The sequence below is a fragment of the Necator americanus genome, chromosome II (assembly GCF_031761385.1).
Source record: "Necator americanus strain Aroian chromosome II, whole genome shotgun sequence".
Taxonomy (NCBI): Eukaryota; Metazoa; Nematoda; class Chromadorea; order Rhabditida; family Ancylostomatidae; genus Necator; species Necator americanus.
This window is the reverse complement of record NC_087372.1, coordinates 6,435,323-6,454,270: the sequence shown is the minus strand read 5'-3', so window position 1 is coordinate 6,454,270 and position 18,948 is coordinate 6,435,323. Positions and strand designations below refer to the sequence as shown.

The 18,948-nt window shown below is 35.0% G+C and overlaps 1 protein-coding gene across 1 annotated transcript in view; it reads right to left on the bottom strand.

Annotated features, from left to right (window-relative positions):
* The window catches only part of RB195_017004 (uncharacterized protein), a gene marked incomplete at both ends in the record, with an annotated part of 30,550 nt that overhangs the window by 10,085 nt on the left and 1,517 nt on the right, over positions 1-18,948 (bottom strand). Inside the window, 2 exons of the mRNA XM_064183791.1 lie at positions 1,973-2,043; positions 2,297-2,432. Of these exons, the coding sequence (XP_064039672.1) occupies positions 1,973-2,043; positions 2,297-2,432 (207 nt within the window). The remainder of the gene's footprint in view (positions 1-1,972; positions 2,044-2,296; positions 2,433-18,948) is intronic.

The following is an 18,948-nucleotide window of genomic DNA, read 5'->3' as shown; positions in this document are numbered from 1 at the left end:
ACTATCGTTTTGTGCTGCAATTTTCAGCTGTGTGCACAAATTAGTGGCGGTTTTTATGACGCTGTTCCAAGGGTAGCCGGGTCTGGCGACGCTCCATCCACACTAATGCACCCTATAGGAGGACAAGGGGAAAAATGGGTGAAAGCGCGGAAAAACCCCAGCCACACAAAGGAGTCGATGTGATCTTAATAGACCTCCTGCGGTTAGCGACGACGTATGGTTCACTTGTCAGGATTAGAGCACGTCAGTCACCGCATGGCCTTGACGTCGGCGGAAAAAAAAGTGCTTTATGTTCTGCTGGATTTTATTTTTCACATTTTGAATAAGCAAACCCCAAGTGGGTAAAAATTCCACTTAACACTAATTAAAGTAGTATTCCAAGGATTTTATAAGTTCTTCCAGCTTTATGACAAGTTTTTCCTCTTTTAGCATTCATTACATACAGTAGCGATAATTTAAAATAGTTGATATATGTGGAGGAGGAGAGAGAGAGGGGGATCCGAGAGGGACAGTTGCCTCCAGTTCCCGATACTGTATAATTATAGACCATAACAATGATGCGTTCAACTTAATGGAACCGTTTAAGTGACATTTTTCGAAATGGAACCGTTTAAGTGACATTTTTCGACCATACTCTCCAGATTCCAATCAATATAAGAACCTATGAAAATTTTTTCGGTCCTTTCTACCTTTCTTTCTTTCAAATAAAACTTCTTTCAGCTTCTAATTTTTTTTCAAACGATTCTATCACTCTTTTTCCTCTGATTTGTCAAATAACAACAAAATATTACTTTTTTGCAACTCCGAAATACTTGTCTTACTTTCTTTTTTTTCTCATTATGTGTTAATTTTTAGGAAAAAATTTTGCTGTTTTTTTTTGTTCTGACTCAGACAAAGTGTGTTTTCGTTTTTTTTCTTTTTCTTGTTTGCTATTAGTGACCAAAATAAAATAAAAATAAAACAAGTAATAAGGTGATAAATAATAAATAATAAATAATAAATAATAAATAATAAAATAAAAGTATGCACATATTCCCTCAGAATCTCTTTTCTTTCAGCCCCCTCACCAACAATAAACTAATCTTCGCCTGCCAAGGTCCCATTTCGTTGTCATCTCATCACAGCGCATAAATATTCTCTTCATTCTACCCTATTCATGGTTTTTCACCCATACCATCTATGGTTTTACCATCAAACCCCATCCGATTCCGCTAAAGTATCCACAATATCCGCTGAAATATCCTCGATAGTTTTCTGCCGTATATCTTCGCCTTCCTTGGGGACATCCGCAGTCCGCAGCAGTGATGCCAATCCGAAGGGTCATAGCTGCTCGCAAGAAATCCTCTCTATTCCACAAAATTGTACGTATCCCCTGGAGATCGGCGGCCTCTGCGTCCGATGTCTGACGGCGCTCCACCGACCGGGATGTGATTGATGTGACGACCAGATCATGCTCAGAAAACGTGCATCGAAACAGGCGCTTATTTTCCACGCATCGCGCGTTCACCGCGCTCAAATTGTCGTTTGTGGCGCGGAGCCCGGCCGCGAGCGGGCAAAGCGCGCTCCATTTCCACGTCCCATAAGGAAACGTCCACCCGCCCGACGACAGGTGCTTCTCATTGCATGCTTTCATGAAAATTTCATGGTTCTTTTTCTTCATGTGGGGCGGAGTTCGATGTGATGTTTTAACGGTCCAGGTATGACAGATTGTTGATGAGCGATTAATAGTGATTTAAAAAGGTCGGCGCTTCGGCGCCATCAGGAAAAAAAAAGAAAAAAAAAAGAAAATTATTGGAGTATTTGATTTGGAGAAAATAGGTCCAAACCAAAAGGAAACTACTAGATCAAGAAAAAAAAATCACGAATATTCCACTTATTTCAAATTCCGAAATTTCGAAAGAGATAATTTATAACCTTTTGAAAAAAACTTACTGGTTTCAATTTTTAAGCTTCTAAAAAAGGAAAAACTTACTGGTTTTATACTGGAGGACATTTTCATGAACTGGAAACACAATCAGACATCGAAAACATTCGCCTCGATCCCTTAATATGACTATTTATTATTTGGGAACTGACTATTGCTGACTTTTACTATAATTATGCATGAATACGATTATGCGAGAACTGGTCCCCGTTAAGAATATGGACTCTGTCCCGTTCATGAATACGTCTATAAAAAAAAACAATTCCCTTAAAGGGAATTTTATGGTTCATAATGAATTATAGGCTTCAAAGAATGAATTTCGACACATTTTGTAGTCACCAGTCCAGTAACAGTATCACTAACAGTACTTACGTCGAACTGCTCAACAGGTATTGATCGTTGTTCTTCGATCGACATGATCCTAATGAGCCCAGGGAATGTTGTGTGATGTTCAGCTCACGATCACCTTTGATCCAGACACCAGACCATGGAAGACGGCAAGCGGCTCCTGAACACCACATAGGTCTTTCGAGAAAATTCGATGTAGATGAGAAAATTAAATAATTACATCTTTAATTAACAAATTATGTACCTCTTTAATGAAAAAAATGGATTAGTAACTATGTATATATCTTTTCACTGTAGAAAAATGAGGAAATTCAAATAAAAATGAAGTGAAGATTGAAAATTGAAAGATTCTCATATTGATTAGATTCATCAGAACAAGAAAAAAAAATAGGAAGAGATTGTTTTCTTCAGAAAAAAGCACCAAGGAAATGAGGATTCCGGGAGCAGAAGTGTCGAAGACGGAGATATCAGAAATGGCTGAGTTTGAAAAAATTTCGAATTTTTACATGAGTGGAGAAAATCTACGCAGTATTATATTTACTCTCCCTACCCTTCTATGAATTTATTTTATAGCCCTAAAATGTCCACAAAAAAGATGCAACACGTACATTTGATACCAAAAAACCTGGATATGACAACCAATTCGCAACATTTCATCAAAATCCTGAGGGGAAAAAATGCAAAAACGCAAAAGGATTACGGTACCATCTTAATTCCCTGGATATAAGTCAGTGGGGATATTTCTGTGTAAAGTACATAATAGTTTTTGTCGAAGGAACATGATGTTTCGGACAAATCATGCAAACGTTAATTTTGACGGACGGCGGGGATACTGTAATTAATTAATTCCTCCTCAACCTTGAGTCTTCATTCATTATTATGCATTTTTATCCTATTTATTATGCATTACATCTGCAAATTTCTATTTCAGCAGAAAGAGGTCTTGTGGAGTTCGCTACACAGGATAACAACTTTACCACCACAGGTCAGCTTTATTTAACCCTTCCTGAATCAGGTTCCTAAGCAAAATCATAGTTGGAAGCTCGTGGGAAAGATTTGTTAGTCAGGAATGTGCAAGTAAATCCGTTCCAATTCAAGCTTGCACAAATAATCAAGGAATTAGAGAATGGCGCAAAATTTTCGGGAAGGCAGGGAAAATTTTGTGAAGGTCCCCTTAAAGAGCAAGTTTTTCTGTTCTCATGGAGCGCTGAAGCTTAATGCTCATCAAAAATAGAAATTTTAGCGAAAAAACGCGCTGTGTACTGTATATCCCCAGGGTATAAGTCATTTTCGCAGTTCCTCTCTTAAGTACAAGCATAAATTTCAATTCTCTCCCGTTAGAACCTCGGAAGAGAACGTAATTTTCGCAGCAAAACTGGCATGTGTTGATAAATTGGATGTCGTTGTGCTTATCGGCGGGAAATTACTGCCGATGTTCCGAAGACGGACGCTCGCCAGTGGTTTCTGGATAGTTTTGAGGCCAATTTCTACCACAGAGAAGGGAAAAGTAAACCACAGGACTTGAGCAGCTCTGGCACATGCAATGACGGATCTTTATTAAGAGGTATGGAAAAAATGAAAAATGAATGAGTTTGTGATAGTTTTGGTAAGCAATTGTATCTAGGACTAATTCAAAAGGAGGAAAAAGAGGAAAAGAGAGAAGAGTAGGAAAAAGAAAGTTGGTTTTGTTGATTCCCACCTCTATGCTCAACTTTACCGTAGTCGAAGTTGTTATAAAATTAAATTGTTTAAGAAATAAGGAAAAAATTCGGTACACAACCATATGACTGCAATCCTACTCCATTACTGCCCAGAAAATCGCTGCGATTCCCTTCGTTGCAGTTTTTTTTTTTCGTCAGATTTGTTTTTAGAACCAAAGAAAATGGAAAAGCGAAAAGCCTCCACATTTCCTGCAAATTTCTCAGTCCCCCTCTTCTCAGTCCCCTGCCGAACTCGTCGTCCAAGTAAAATCGCATCCCGAAAGACCGCATCATCGCGCCTCCCTCTCCGCTCCTCACCCCGGATTTCGCTGCTATATGCAATCGCAGTCTCGCGTATGTTTCGAAATGGTGTCACCTAATGAGTAATCGATATCGCAGTGCATTTCAACGATGTTATTTAGAAGTTTGCAGTTTGCGAACAAGCCCAATTTGCGTGAAGAAGAGCCCGTTGTCCTCGGTCCTCGGTGATACCGGCGAGAATTATGGATATAGTACAGTTGATTTGTAGCTGAGCGGGAACTGCTCCGGGAATTTATTAGCACGCTACCTTACCCAAGAATATCGGAAAATTCCCGGGAACATCGTTGTAGCAATATTTTGCTAACAAAATAAAATTCGATTTGGCAGAGGTTTGTATCCTCGTAGTGCCCATCTTGTCCCAAAGATTCGTAACTCAAGAATGAAATTAGCGGATCTTTTAGGGATTTCTTTTTTTCGGGATGAAATTAGCTGGATTAATGAAAACTTATAAATCTTGTTGGAGGACCCCTTCAGAGAGCGGATAAAATTTTCTTTGAACCAGTTTAAATTCTAAATCTTTAAAATTCAAATCAACTAAAAAAATGAAAAAAAATCTAAAATTTGAAAGTTAATTTTTCCTTTTTTTTGTTATCACAGCGAAACGTGGCGTTTTTTTTTTCAAAGTTCGTTTTTGTCGGTTTTGTCCACGATTTTTGTGCAATAAAATTTCCTACGAATATATTTAAAAATAAAATTTGTATGAGCTTCTTAGGCACAGCGCAATCTAAAATTCCCAGGGATCACTTTAAAATTACGAAAAAAAATGAAATAGGAGCATTAGAAGCATCTCGCGGATAGCATCGTGTTCGTATATTCGATATGTTCAATGAATAGGAGCAAGCTTTGTTGAATATTTCGAATATTCGAATATGAAGACATCTCATCACTATATCTCCAATTTGAGCAATTACAGATCCGTGGATAGGTGAACTCGAATTTTTTTCTACTTAGTAGAAGAAATAGAATAGGAGTCAAATTACAGTAAATTTCTATTAATTAAATAGATAGATAATTATTTCCACCATGGATCTTATTGAATTTATCAATTGCTATTTAAAAGTATTTAATAAAAAATAAAAAACTAATATTGTATAATAATTAATAATAAAAAAAATTAATTAATAATAAAAAATTGGAAATATTAATAAATTAAAAATAACATAATAATAATAATAATAATAATAAAAGTCATTGTATAGGCCAACACGCGTTTCAAAACCTCAACGATTGCGAATTCCAGTAAAACGCTGTAGCGCATCCCAACTGGATTGATATGCCAGTGACTTTATCCTTTTTTTAATTAAAAATAATCCCTTTTCAATTGAAAAAATATGGAAGGCAGTACTATTACTATCCGTCTTTTTTCCCGAATATTTGCTGTTCACATGTTACATCGGGAAAAAATTGTCGTATCGTATGCATAGCTTCGTTGGAAATTTCTCGAGTGAAACTTGAAACTGGCTACTTTTTCGTAAGGAACCGTTCTTAATCTTTCCTGTACCCGGCCCTATCCAGACTTTTTCATCCTAGTGGCTACAGGTGGTTGGTCAGGCGATGCTCTATGACATCTCCAGGATACTATGCAGGATGATGATGGTGTACGGAGGTGGTGCGCCTCTGAAATTCTATTGGAAAGCACTAGAGCGCAGAAAAAAATCCAATCAAGCAAAAGGAACGAACGTGTGGTGTGTGTTCTTTCTTCATGCGTACCTACCACAATAACAATTCAACATTTATCACATCCTGACGTGTCGCGCCCCCGTCAACAAACATATAGGTCCCAGAACATAAATAACATGGAAAATTTCGCCGAAAAAAAAACCATTTCTTTCCGCCTACATGCCTATAAGCCGATGGCCCGTTCTCGTCGCGAATCCATCGCGCAATGCGTTCAACGCTTAATTATCGTCCGAACGTTCGTTCTTTTTTTCCGCCACCCACCCGTTCTGATGCTCTGAGACGCTGTTGCTGTTTTATAAAGCGATTATCCTGAAGCTGAAAAGGGCAAATTCTTAAGACTGCCAATTAAGTAGGATACGGTAAACGCGGACATGGTGGACATAAAGCTAATTTCCAAGCTGTTGTAGCTCTGACGAGCGCATTTGCGGAATAACCCCACATTCCGTAATTGAAGGTCTTCCCAGCGTAATTCGTTTGAATTGCCCTTTTACAACAAAATTAAGCGCTTCAAAAATGAGCAGCTTGTATTCGGGGTGAGCACGTTTCGATATGGGGAACATTAATTAAGTATCAGTAAGGTAGAAGAAAAAATTACCAGACAATCTAATCAATTAAACAATCAGTCAATCAATCAATTACTAAATTATTTTTAATCAATTGCTGAAATTTTAGCAGAATAAAAAATTATTAACAACGATTAAAATTATTAATTTAAACTAAACAATTAAAAATTGCTTGTAGTTACTATTTATTTACTTAATTAGCGTTTTTTTTTTCATTTTTATTGTTATAATCGATGATTAGTTATTATTTTATTATTATTAACTCGTTTATTTTTTCACACAGCAAAATAATAATAACTAGATAAGGAAATAAGTTTTTAGGTTGAGGAAATTACTAGAAATACAAAAATATTTACTACTGCAATAAGGATTTAAGTGAAAACGGAAATGAGAGAAGCAGGCGCGTATAAGTATGTAAATGGAACAAAAAACATCCTCTTGAATCTTTTATCTGCTTTTTTGGATTTTTTTCTAAATTCATTTCTGCAATGCTGTGGAGGAAATTTTTTTCTTCCGCAATCCTGGCATCTGTCACAAGTAAGATTTGTGCTAGTTGACCGCACTACAAAAGTCTGCCACTCACAATAATCTCTACTGTGTTTTTGTTATTTCCTCCGTTCTACGTTCTTCTCGAACGAGTTGTTTCGGGAACTGTGACGAGTACAGTTCAGACAGTTCAGTTATGAAACCTGTTTGTTCTCGTCTCATTTTGGATTTCCGGCATTTTCCATTGAATGGGAAAAAACCATCGGAATCATCATATTGGAATTTCTATTCGAATTCTTACCGTAGCCGTTAAATTAAGTTATTTATTTCGTCACCATGAGACGGGCTTTGCGAGCTTTTTTTTGTGGATTGCATCTTTTCGAACTGCACTAAGGTTTACATGAGATGAGGGTACGGTAGAATCTCAGTAATTTGAAAGAAGTCCCATTGAGTAGGCTTAGGCTTTCAGAGCCACAATTCACGTCGCTCAACCGTTATTGTTTGATTGATTGGTGTTGTGCAATTTCGCGTCAAATACATCCCATTTGATTCGTTTACGAGTTGAGAAGAATTGGCATTTGGCCAACTGCATTCTCCAGAGTACTATGGTTGTGTTCTTTTCTTTGTGTAAAATTGCGTCAATTTAAGGCGATTGCACTAAAGTTCCAGGCGTAAGCGAGCGAAATTGACTCGTTCTCCATCCCTCAACTTAACGGGAAGTTAGTTTTTCTCTGTCCTTCATTGGAAATTCTTGGATATTTTCCATAGAAAAACTTCAATTTCTCTTTTTTTTCAGTTCCAAAAAAATCGCATAAAAAGAGCAATTAGGCACACGTTCATCAAAAGAGCACCTCCTCGGGGGATGGGCAAGGCACAAATTAAAACCTGGCAAAGGGGGGGAATTTTCCGGATACAGAAGGCAAGTGAAAAAAAAATCCATAGGGCAGCTGTTTGACTCCACCATTCATCCAGAAAATCCACTTTTTCTCCCAGTTTTTTTTTCTGTAGGAATTGCAGAAAATATTTTTTTTCAGGAACAAACCCTCCTTTTCTCCACTGTGCTAGCCCGGAACTTCTCGCTATCCACTTCGCTCCCTCCCGCGAACCTCCAACCTCTCCCTCTGCCTTCTTCGATCACAAGCAAATTTGTGCATGTAACTCAAGCAGCCTCATTCAGCATTTGCTCACAACGGATAGGGGTGGAGGGAAGGCGGAGCGGCAATGAAATTGGACCAATTTCTTTATTTGTCCCCGTCACAGCAGCCGCATAGTCGTCGTCGCCGGCGTTGTTCGTTCGCGCCGCCCGCCAAACGATCCCACAAAGTCGTTCTCGTCTCACCCGCGGCCCTTTCTCTCCCCGTATAGCTTGTGCTACTGCTGCTGCTATTCATACATTTCACGCTCAATTGCCCCCCTACAGACGTTGCATTCATAGTAGTACACTAATCCTTGAGATGACTGACCAACTGGCGCAAAAGATTCGAACAAACATCAAACCAAATGCATCCTTCGCACGGTTACATTGGAGTATCTCAAAATTTGATCCAAAAATGAAAAAAAATTGGCGAGAAAATGAGAAATGCAGCTAAAAACTTGAGGTTTTTTTCCTAAACATTTTCATATGATGGTTTGAGCTGGTTTGAACTTTTTTGAATGAATGCAACAAAAAATCTAATAATATTTTTTCATGACATAATTAAGGATAAGATAATCAGGTCGTGAAACTACTTTAAGGTCACTTAGGACGTTCCTGAAAAATTAAAGTCCAAAAAAAAGCAAAAAAAAATAGAGTAAAATAGCAACGAGGAAGTACAACTGAAAACAGAAGAGGAGAAGGGGAGAGAGCAGGAAAGGAAGAGAGAGGAAGAAAAAGAGCTAGGAGAAGAAAAAAGAAAACTCTAAAGAAGACAAAAAAAAAGATACGCGGAGTTGAGCGAACATGGGCCTGATTAGATCCACAGTATTGTTACTTAATTATTAATTCAATCATTTATTTATTTATTTATTTAGTTTATTTATTTGTTTATTTGTTTACTAGTGTGCTTAATGTGCTCCAAAGAATTGGATAAAACAAGGAAATCATACCAAAGAGCAAAACAAAAAAGGATTTTTCAGACGAAAATCTACTAACAACGAAAGTAAACAGAAAATAATCCTCGTGTTCGTTGGAATCCACGTTTTTGAGTGAAAAATTGGGCATTACTAAACCATAACGAATATTTCTATAATGCTCAAAAATTTCTTCATGGAATCATGGCGAACCTAAGCATTTGAGGTTGATTTTTTCTATTGAAAAAAGGAAAAGGCTGGACTAAGTCGGTTGAATTAGTTTAAAAAAAATAAAAAAAAATAATGATAGATACATGGGCCGGAACCTACACAATTCTATGTCATTAAGTGAAAATTAATATCCATAAATTTCTAGTCTTCATCAATTTAAGGCTCCAATAACCTCCAACAATTAGGATAATTGCTGATGATCTTCAATAGTTCGGATACACATCGTCTCTAGACTAATTATCCAAATTATCCAAAGCAAAATAGAGGCGCAGTCCCACATCAGCACCTATGAAATGAAATATGGGAAAATTCCCAAGAAATCCTCGAAAAAAAAATCATTTCGGCACTATTTGCAACCATATTTCGTTTATTTCCTCAGGATATTTCAAGAATAAATTATTCTGAAACACAACGTAAGACGGATTCTCGGAAATGTGTAATTCTTAGGGAATTGAGGAATATTTCAAACGAACCCTCAGTGTAAAGGTGATTAGGTCACATCATCATTTTCTATTTTAAAAAATAATCAGCGTAATGGGAATCAGCTAAATTTCCTTCTGTGAATAAAGTGTAAAATAATTTTTTCAATCAGCTGCAGCTCATCCCTATATCGCCGATGAACACTACTGGCACCATCGTCAGCATACCAATCCGCTTAAGGACTTGAAAATTTGCATGCACTCCTGAGTGCCGCTACGTTGGGCCCCTCATTAGCTCAACGGTTACGGATTTTGAGAAAATTCTAAGGATATTGAAATCCTGAATATTTTTGAAAAAAAAATTCGCATAGGATCATCCAATAGAAGAGGTGGCAAATTCAAAAAAATCGAAAATGGGGGTTGAGTGGTAAATTCAAAAAATAAATGAATAAAAAGAGAATACAAGGATCGAACAACATTGGACGCATATATTTTCTCTTTATTTTCACAAATGCACTTAAAAAAAAGAAAATAAAAAAGTGCACTAAAAAAGAAACCATATCTCTCCTGAATCAAGATAAAAACAAGAAATTCCGCCCTTAAATTTCTTGGCAATAATAATTATTTGACATATTGGTGACGAGTTCTTAAAAATTCGATCTTTTCTATCTTTGAAGGTAAAGAGTCCTATCGACAGAATTTCGGAAATAAATCAAAATTCCGCTCATTGAAACCTAAAGGGTTTCCATGAAAGTTTTTCCGGAAATATTAAGAAAAAATTAAATTCAATAAACTAACAATTCTATCTCTGAACCATGCCGTATGGTGCGTTAGAAAAACGTCGATAAATTTTCCATCCCAGTACTCCGAAAATCCGCAATTTACTTAATCAAATCCCAAATATTCACCCATAATTCAATTCGTAGAGACGTCGAATAGTCGAATACTATTCAAATTGTTCTTGAATGTATGTTACATGTACATATGTTCTTCAAATATGTGCTGTACATATAGATTTGTTATATTTTTGTATGTTAATTATTTATACATGACTATGTATTTATTTATTTATATATTACATTTATGACAAAATATCGGTAGGGTTTCATGATTTCTTCAAAATCCATAATTTGAAATATATTAGAAAATAATTGTAGGTTAAATTAAAATAATCACATAAAATCATCATGATAAGGCCAGATTTATCAATTATTGGTTTTTTTTATCGATTAATCCAGAAATAATTCCTATATGGAATAAGCAAATAGTGGTCATATGGTGAAAACTCATATGGTGCAGTCAAAACCTAAAAAAACCTCTCAGCTTTGAAAAATTGCAAAAATTCGACAATGAAAAAATGAAAACTTCTCTAATTTTCGTAGAAAAATCAACGCTAAAGCGAAATATTGATTTATGGACGCATAAAAACGCGCTGCACGCGCGTCATTTAAAGCTATTTCATTGTATACGGCAGCAATTTCCCCCAACAACTGCAAAATGTTGTCGCAGGAGAAAAAAAAAATGGAAAAATATCCCCCGCTATCATCCGCTCGTTCTATGCTGCCATAGCCCTCTATCTCGGATAATCCCGCAAAAATTCTATGAGCGAAAAGAAAAGTGCGAAGAGATATCGGGCCACGGATTATATGCACCACGCCGAGGACAGGATTAGTGCGGTGAATCCGTAGGTGCCGGATCGTAGCAGAAGGTCAGAACAATACACAACGATCGGATCAATCAACCAATCAATCAACCGATCGATCAATCAGAAGATCAGACCATGAATGAGCTGTGGTGTTCAGTGATTAGCTCTATGGTGTCAAGGCTGGTGAGGTCAACGGCGCAGAAGGTCAACTCATATTTCCCTCGAATTATATATTTTTTTATATTCCATTATTTTTTAAATCATTTTTTTACCATTATACTTTTCCGAGTTATTAGGAGCTGTCTATATAAAAATGTAGTGAGAAAAATTTGTGGATGTGGGATACTGTAATAGAATTAGCGTCAAACGTACATTTCCACAAAAATTGTAGCCTTCATCAAAACCGATAATCTACTTCCAGAAGCCTACAATTTCCGTTGAAAGGATACAAAAACACCTATAAAGCTCCATTCTTCTTTGAAATCACGAGCTACTAGAATAATTAATGTATTATTGTACTGAATGTGAGGCAAAGTTTATTGTAAAAACTTTGAAACGATCGTGCATTAGGAAAATTTTAATGAAATTCAATTAAATTTCAATCACAAAAAGGATTAGGCGGGAATTTGAACCCCGTACAGGCATTATTTGAAGATAATGTGTTTAGACGCAGCGATCTGAACTCGTATGAAAAAATAGTGGCTTTAAAAATTAAATTGATTCATAAACTCTTAACTGTCAGATCCAATTAAACCCCGTGAATAATCAATACTCAAATTTTCAACGGGGACCACCACGAATTCTGCATCTAAAGGCATGCAAAATTCAATTTGAAATATTTTGCAGACTAACAGAAAGAGAAATTCTAGAAATTGCTGGGAGCAAAAAAAGTACAAAGGACTTTTAGAGATTTTTTTCCTGTTAAAATGAGTTATAAAGAGAGTTAGACTTGAAATAATAGCGAAAAAGAAAATAAAAAGGAAGTTTTACAAAAATAGTAAGACTTCTCCTCCTCAAGAACGCTGTAAGTATTGTACTACTTTTTTTATTTTTTTTATTTTTTAAAAATTTTTGGAAGTAGAAAAGTGTGGAAAAAGACACAGGAGAAACGGAATAAAAGAAGCGAAAAAAGAGGAAAAGGAAATAATGAGTAAAATCACCTCTAACCCTCCATTTATTCGTTTTTGTTGACAAAATCCTACAAATTAGAGAGATGTACAGGATGTCAAATCGAGGAAATAGGGAAAAAGGAAAATATTGAGGAAATCCTTAGAGGAAAGCAGAAATTCGTATCACTTCATTTCCACGTTGTTTTTCCCCCTGTCGTACAATGAGGGAATCACTCAAAAAAAAACCAAACAAGAAAGATAGATAACATATCTTAAAAAGAGGAGATAGTGGAAAAGTCTTTTCTTCCAGCCTTTTTTTCTCCGAAAAAAAACGAAAAAAGAAAAAACGAAACAAATAAAGACACAATAGAAGCAAAGCAATTATTCCGCTCTATTTCCAGGAAATTACAGGATTTATAGTGTTTTTTCTCTTCACTTTCTTCACTGAATTTTCCTGGGCTTTTTTTTCTCGTCTTCCCTCCTTCATTCACATGGTGCTGGAAATGTGTTGAAATTCAATTCGTCGTTGATTCTCACGTATTGCTCTTCTTTATGCATTAGTGCACTTGTTATCTTGTTAGTTTTTTGCGTGTTTGTTTGATTTCTTCCCGTTCGGAGGACGCGTCCATGGTCGTCGGAGTGGGGCGGTGAAGCCCGTTTAGGAAGTGGTGGCCAAGGAACTTTTCGCAAATGTGATTCGGACCCAGTGCTCAATATCCAGAAACTGGAACTCTCCCCGCGTCAGAAAGCCACTTTAATAGAGTTCTCCCGACGAAAAAAATGGCTTTTTTTTTTCGCGGATTGCGGAGCTAACGTAGAGTGTGGAGAAAACAACCGCATCGCGCATGCTGGAAACTTTCCAGAAACCCACGAGATAAGTGGAAGACCCTCGTGACCTCCCCGAAGATCTTCTGAGAAGGAGAAAGATACCCTTTTAGAATTTCTCTGTCCTCCTCCTCCTCCTCCTCCTAGTGATGAGGGGAAATGACGAGGAGTGAAATTGCGAGTCGTTTCACAAGGGACACACATACGTATGCATATCATAGGCAACATGTTGACGCGATGCACTTTTCCAGTGGGGACCTCACCACCTCTTTTTTCCCCGTAAATGCTAGTATTAATAGGGGATTACTACGGTGGCACAATTGCTGCACAGAACTCATTTAGACTCAACATTCTCCATCCACTACATTCTAAAATGGATGGCGACGTCTCTGAGTGAATTATGATGAGTTTTTTTTTCTTTCCTCCTGCTCTTACCGCTGTTTCGCTACAGCAAGCACCGAGCCTCATTTTACTTGATTAAAATTCCATCCAGGACTCTCTCTCTCTCCGCACCCATTAACCATCTGAAGCGGAAACTTGAAGAATAATTAGTGTGTGAGGGCTAAAACCTTGATTAATCATACAATTTCTTCAAATATTACGATGATGGATGAGGGCAATTTTTTTTCACCCAGAATTTATTCGAAAGGTCGACTTATAGGGGAAAAACCTCTTTATTGCTGATTAATTTAATTTTTGAGTTTTTTTTTTCTCGCAATGAAAAATTATTGGGCAGAGAGGTTGAAAAAAATACAATGTCGTGTCAAATAAATTATATTTTCGAGAGTTTTTGAATTGTATTTTTGTATTGTTTGTAGTACTGTAGTGTACTGTACTGAATTTCTCTCTCTGGACGTTTTTCTTCGCAATCTGAATAGTCAAGCAAAAATAAAACATGAAATAGAGCAGAACGAATAAATAAAATGATTCGAATAATAAACATTGTTCATAAAAAAATTTCGAAGCATGTGGAAGGGAAAGGAAAAGAAAACTTTTTAGAAGGTGAATAAATTTCCCAAATAATGAATAGGTATCGTTGAGGAGAGGGGAAACACTTGTAATGGCTCATAATTTTCTGAAAAATCTAAAAAGGGGAAGGGTTTCTTGATTTGAAACTTTTGACTTTTGGCTTTTGACTAGTAAACAAATAGGGTAAATAAACAAATAAGATGGTATATTGTCAAATGTCAAAAATCCACTAATTGTCCAGAAAAGATGGTAGTTATTGTTTTCTATTCATCTTATGAGAAAATATTAATAAATGAGATGATAAGAATAAAATAGCTACACCAGCAACGAAGAAAATGTCAAGCGATAATTTTCGAAAGAAAAAAAAAATTCAAAATTACCTCCTCATGCGAATTTTACAGGCTGTATCTGAAAAAAAGTTGTGGAATACTTGTTGAGATCCTCTCAAAAATTCCTTTCTCATAAAAAAAAATTTTAATTCCTCATTAAAACGTTTAAGTAAACATTCTGGTATTTTCCCTATCTCGCACACTAATATTCACAATAATAACATAACATAACTACGTTTGCTTTAAAAAAGTGAACACACTAAAATTTAATTCTAATTTTTGTTTCAATTCTACATTCAACGAATATTTGGAGGTGTTATTGCATACTAAAAACGAATATTAATAAACATGCTTTTCATCTTAAAGAGTTTTTTTTTCACTTTCTAAAAAAAAAGCGAGCAGCTTGAGGAAAATACTCTCTGCTTGACGGGGGCAAAAGAATCCCGTAATAGCTTTCGAACGAACTTTTCATCGCCCCTCCTATTTTCTCTTTCGAGTCTCCAACGAGAACAATAAGGACAACATGTCGATGTATGTAGTGCTTAATGGTTGCGTGTTTATGGCATAATAGATGGATTGATGGTGGTGGAGTTTTTTTTTTTTTTCTTCCTTCCCGACTCCCATAAATAATGTGAAAATCCAGTCGACTGGCAATAGAGGAGAAGGGAAATTTCCGGAATAACAATGAATAGAGAGGAAATGCATAAGAACAACATCTTGTGCATATTGTGTACTTTTGTTGTTTTCTTATTTCATGAATCTGAAGAAATAAGCAAATAAAACAAAAAGAAACAAAAAATAAATAAATAAATAATAAAAATAATAAATAGCAATAATAAATGAATAAAGAAATAAAAATAAACATAATGAGTAGAAATACAAATACATAATAATAATGTAATAAACAAAATAAATAAAAATACGAACCAAAAATTAGGGAAAAATATGCTATACAATATAATATGTATAATAATAATATATGAATATGCTTGGTTTTTCGAAGCAAAAATAGTCATATTACTATATTATTATGAGTATTAGTATTATTTTCATTATTTCACCATTATTTATTGTTATAGTGAGTGTTGGAATTATTTTTTAAATTTTTTTTTATTTTTATTACTTTTATTTTATATTATTATTTTTTTATTATACTTATTTACCTTATTTTATGACTAAACGTACAACGATATGTCATTATTTTCCCTCACTATCTTTATTTATATTATTATTTTATTATACTATATTATTCTTATTATTCTATTCTTATTATTCTTCTATTTTTTATTTTATTCCATTTTTTAATTTTATTTTTTCTGTCTTATTCTTATTATTCTTCTATTTTACTATGCTATATTATTATTTATATTATACCACTATATTTTATTATTATATATTAAATTAATTCACTTTATTTTTCTTTATTATTTCATTTTATTGTTTCATTAAATGTGTTTTTTCTTACAGTTTTCATACGGGGTCTACTTCCAAAGCCAAAACATCTATGAATTTTAATGTTTTGGCTATTTTAGCTTTCCCCCCTCTACAATGCCTACCTTCTTGTCTTCCACAACATATTAATGATAGGTTTCAGTTCCCACTTTTTTTTTCGAAATTTCCAATTTCAGAGGAAATTCCAAATTCATTCACGCATGTTAAAGAAACTAACTATTCATTCTTTGCGGAACCAGTTAACATCCGAGGCTTCCGACCACCATCGCCAACACCACCACCACCACCGTTCTTTCCCCTTCGCCGAACAAAAACAACGCGTCAGAAAGTGAGAATAGGCCGGGCGTGAATTCGTGCATTATTGATAAGGTCAGGCTACGGAATGGAATCGAATCGAATGGAATGGAATGGAACGCGGTCGAAGTGAGAATATGCGAGACGAGAAAAATGATGAGACGAATCGAATGACATCCGCTCATATGTAATTAACTTTATTAGTGTATGATGATATTAATTAGTAGAAGAAAAAGAACGAAGAAAAGGAAACACGGCTACCGTACCTCCCGAACAATAGGGATGCAAAACAAGAGAAATTATCATACGAACTGGATCTGCGAATGCAAAAGAAATAACACAGAAATTAAATTAAATTAATTAAATGAAAAGTCCTTCAGATATATGAGGTGATTCAAATTATAATTTTTTTTAATCAAACAAGAACCACCAGGAGCAGAACCACTTTGAGCAGAACCTTGTAGTTAAGGCCTAGTTAAGCTTTTAGGTAAAATATAGATGCAAAAACATACATTATATGGAAACTTGTGAAATTCACGTGAGTAAACACGGGATTCTTTCTAAAAAAAAAACCTTTCCATAATCAAACATTAAAGATTACAACAGGGACATTTGCAATGAATTTTCAATTTATGTCATTTTAAGAATTTCTAAAAAAAAATTTCGTACCCGAGCAAAAGAAGTCCATTTTTCAAAAAAAAAAAAGTTTTCGATAAATAAAAATATGATGTGGCGGAAGTGAAGCAGTTTCACTGAGTGGGTGTGGCCTCACTACAACCCCGATTAAAATTCGGTTCGAAGAAGAATTTCGTTTAAATATTTCCCAGATATTCGATCGAAAATTGTTTTTTTTGACGAATATTCTCTAAACATATTTTTTTAAAAGAATGTTCGCAAAAAAAAAAAGCAAATAAAGTTCTTTTTAGAAAACTAAACACAGTAGACTAAATAAATAATAAATAAATAAATTTGAAATACACCTAAATCTCCTGATGTTCTCTGTTTCAAAAATTGCTCAGCGCAAACTTTTATTTCAAAAATCAACGGAAAATTTCGTTTGAAGGTAGTAATTAAAGTGTATTGGACGAAATTCGGCCTTCATACATCTATGGCACTTTCATAATTTTTTTTTAAATTTCCCTCCTCTTAAGTACTGAGTATTCAAAATGTAGAAATGAGAAAAAATAGTCGAGGAACTATGTATGGGCACAAAGTCGTTTTTTTTTTCAAAAACAACAAAAAAGAATTGGTTTGTTATTTGTTAGTGCGGGTTCCTTCACAATTCATTCTTGTCATCCGGCTGTGTGTCAAAATAAACGAAATGATTGAAGAAAATCTTCTGAAGTACAGCAAAGTACCGTACACCGTGTTCTGCTGAACTCATCTCATTTTGTAGCTAAGTACAGCAATTCTGGAATTTCACATTAAGGAAAATTGGGCAGGGCAGTCGAGCACCGCTGGAATTTGTCAGAGAAGCTCAAAAGAAAACTCAACTTGCAGATTTAGCAAGATTCAAAAGCTCCGAAAAGTATGAAAATTCTTCAAAAAACTTATTTTTGAAGGGTTCTTAACGTGAAATGCGCTGAAATGTGGATGAACAATAAAAGCGAGTAATATCCATCAATTATGACTAGTTTTGAAGCTCTAGCATCAACTTTTTTCAAACAAAAAATCCAGAATGTTCGAAAAGAACAACTCCAATTGTCTAGTTATTTCAAGGAAATGGGTATTCTCAATGGATGGCAATTTTTCCTGCATGACTTAATAGGCACTATGATTACCACTAATGGCTATGTATTATACAACATTTCTAAAACAATTTACGACAAAAAATGCTTCTAGAAAATTGCAGAAACTTTCAGAAAACATCGGGAAGAAGTCTTTGAAGCAACGATTAATGCTCGTATATTTATATATATATATATATATATATATCAACTTTTTATAAATCATAAAATCATTCTTCATAAATCTGATACAAGAAACAAAAGAAAGAAAAGGAAAAAGGGGAGAAAAGAAAAAAAAAACATAAAGTTTGTTTCGAAAAAAAAGTGTAACATTGTAACAAAGTACATTTTAGTTCATATAGAGATAGAAAAGTGTGAAAAAAATGGGAAAAAAGAAAAGTGAAGAAAAGCGGGAAAAAAAAATTAAATAGCGGAAAAGTTTTAGTGCAGTTATTTTGTTGTAAATTCATTTTGCAATAATTCATAAATTAAACTTTTTTTTATTCAATTTTAAAATTTTCACCGTCGCTCTCAACTTCAAAGTGATCATACGAATTTCCAAACAATTAAATTTTTGTTTATTTATTTACTGTATAATCAGTTCGTTCATTGAAAAACAGACAGATAAACAGGCAGCAGACAAATGTACAGAAAGGTCGACAAGTCAGTCGCCTATTGAGTTGGGAACGCCTGGTATCCAAGAATATTCCTTAGATGCATAGGTCCGGAGATCCCTATTCATTTTAAAAATTAAAGTAGGAAAAAAATCCTAGAGCTCAATTTCCTTCGATTCACATTTTCTTTGGAATCGTTGCACTTTTAGGGGGTTTCCCCCATAGTATCGAGTTACATAGTGTACTTTGCACCTATCGCAGAC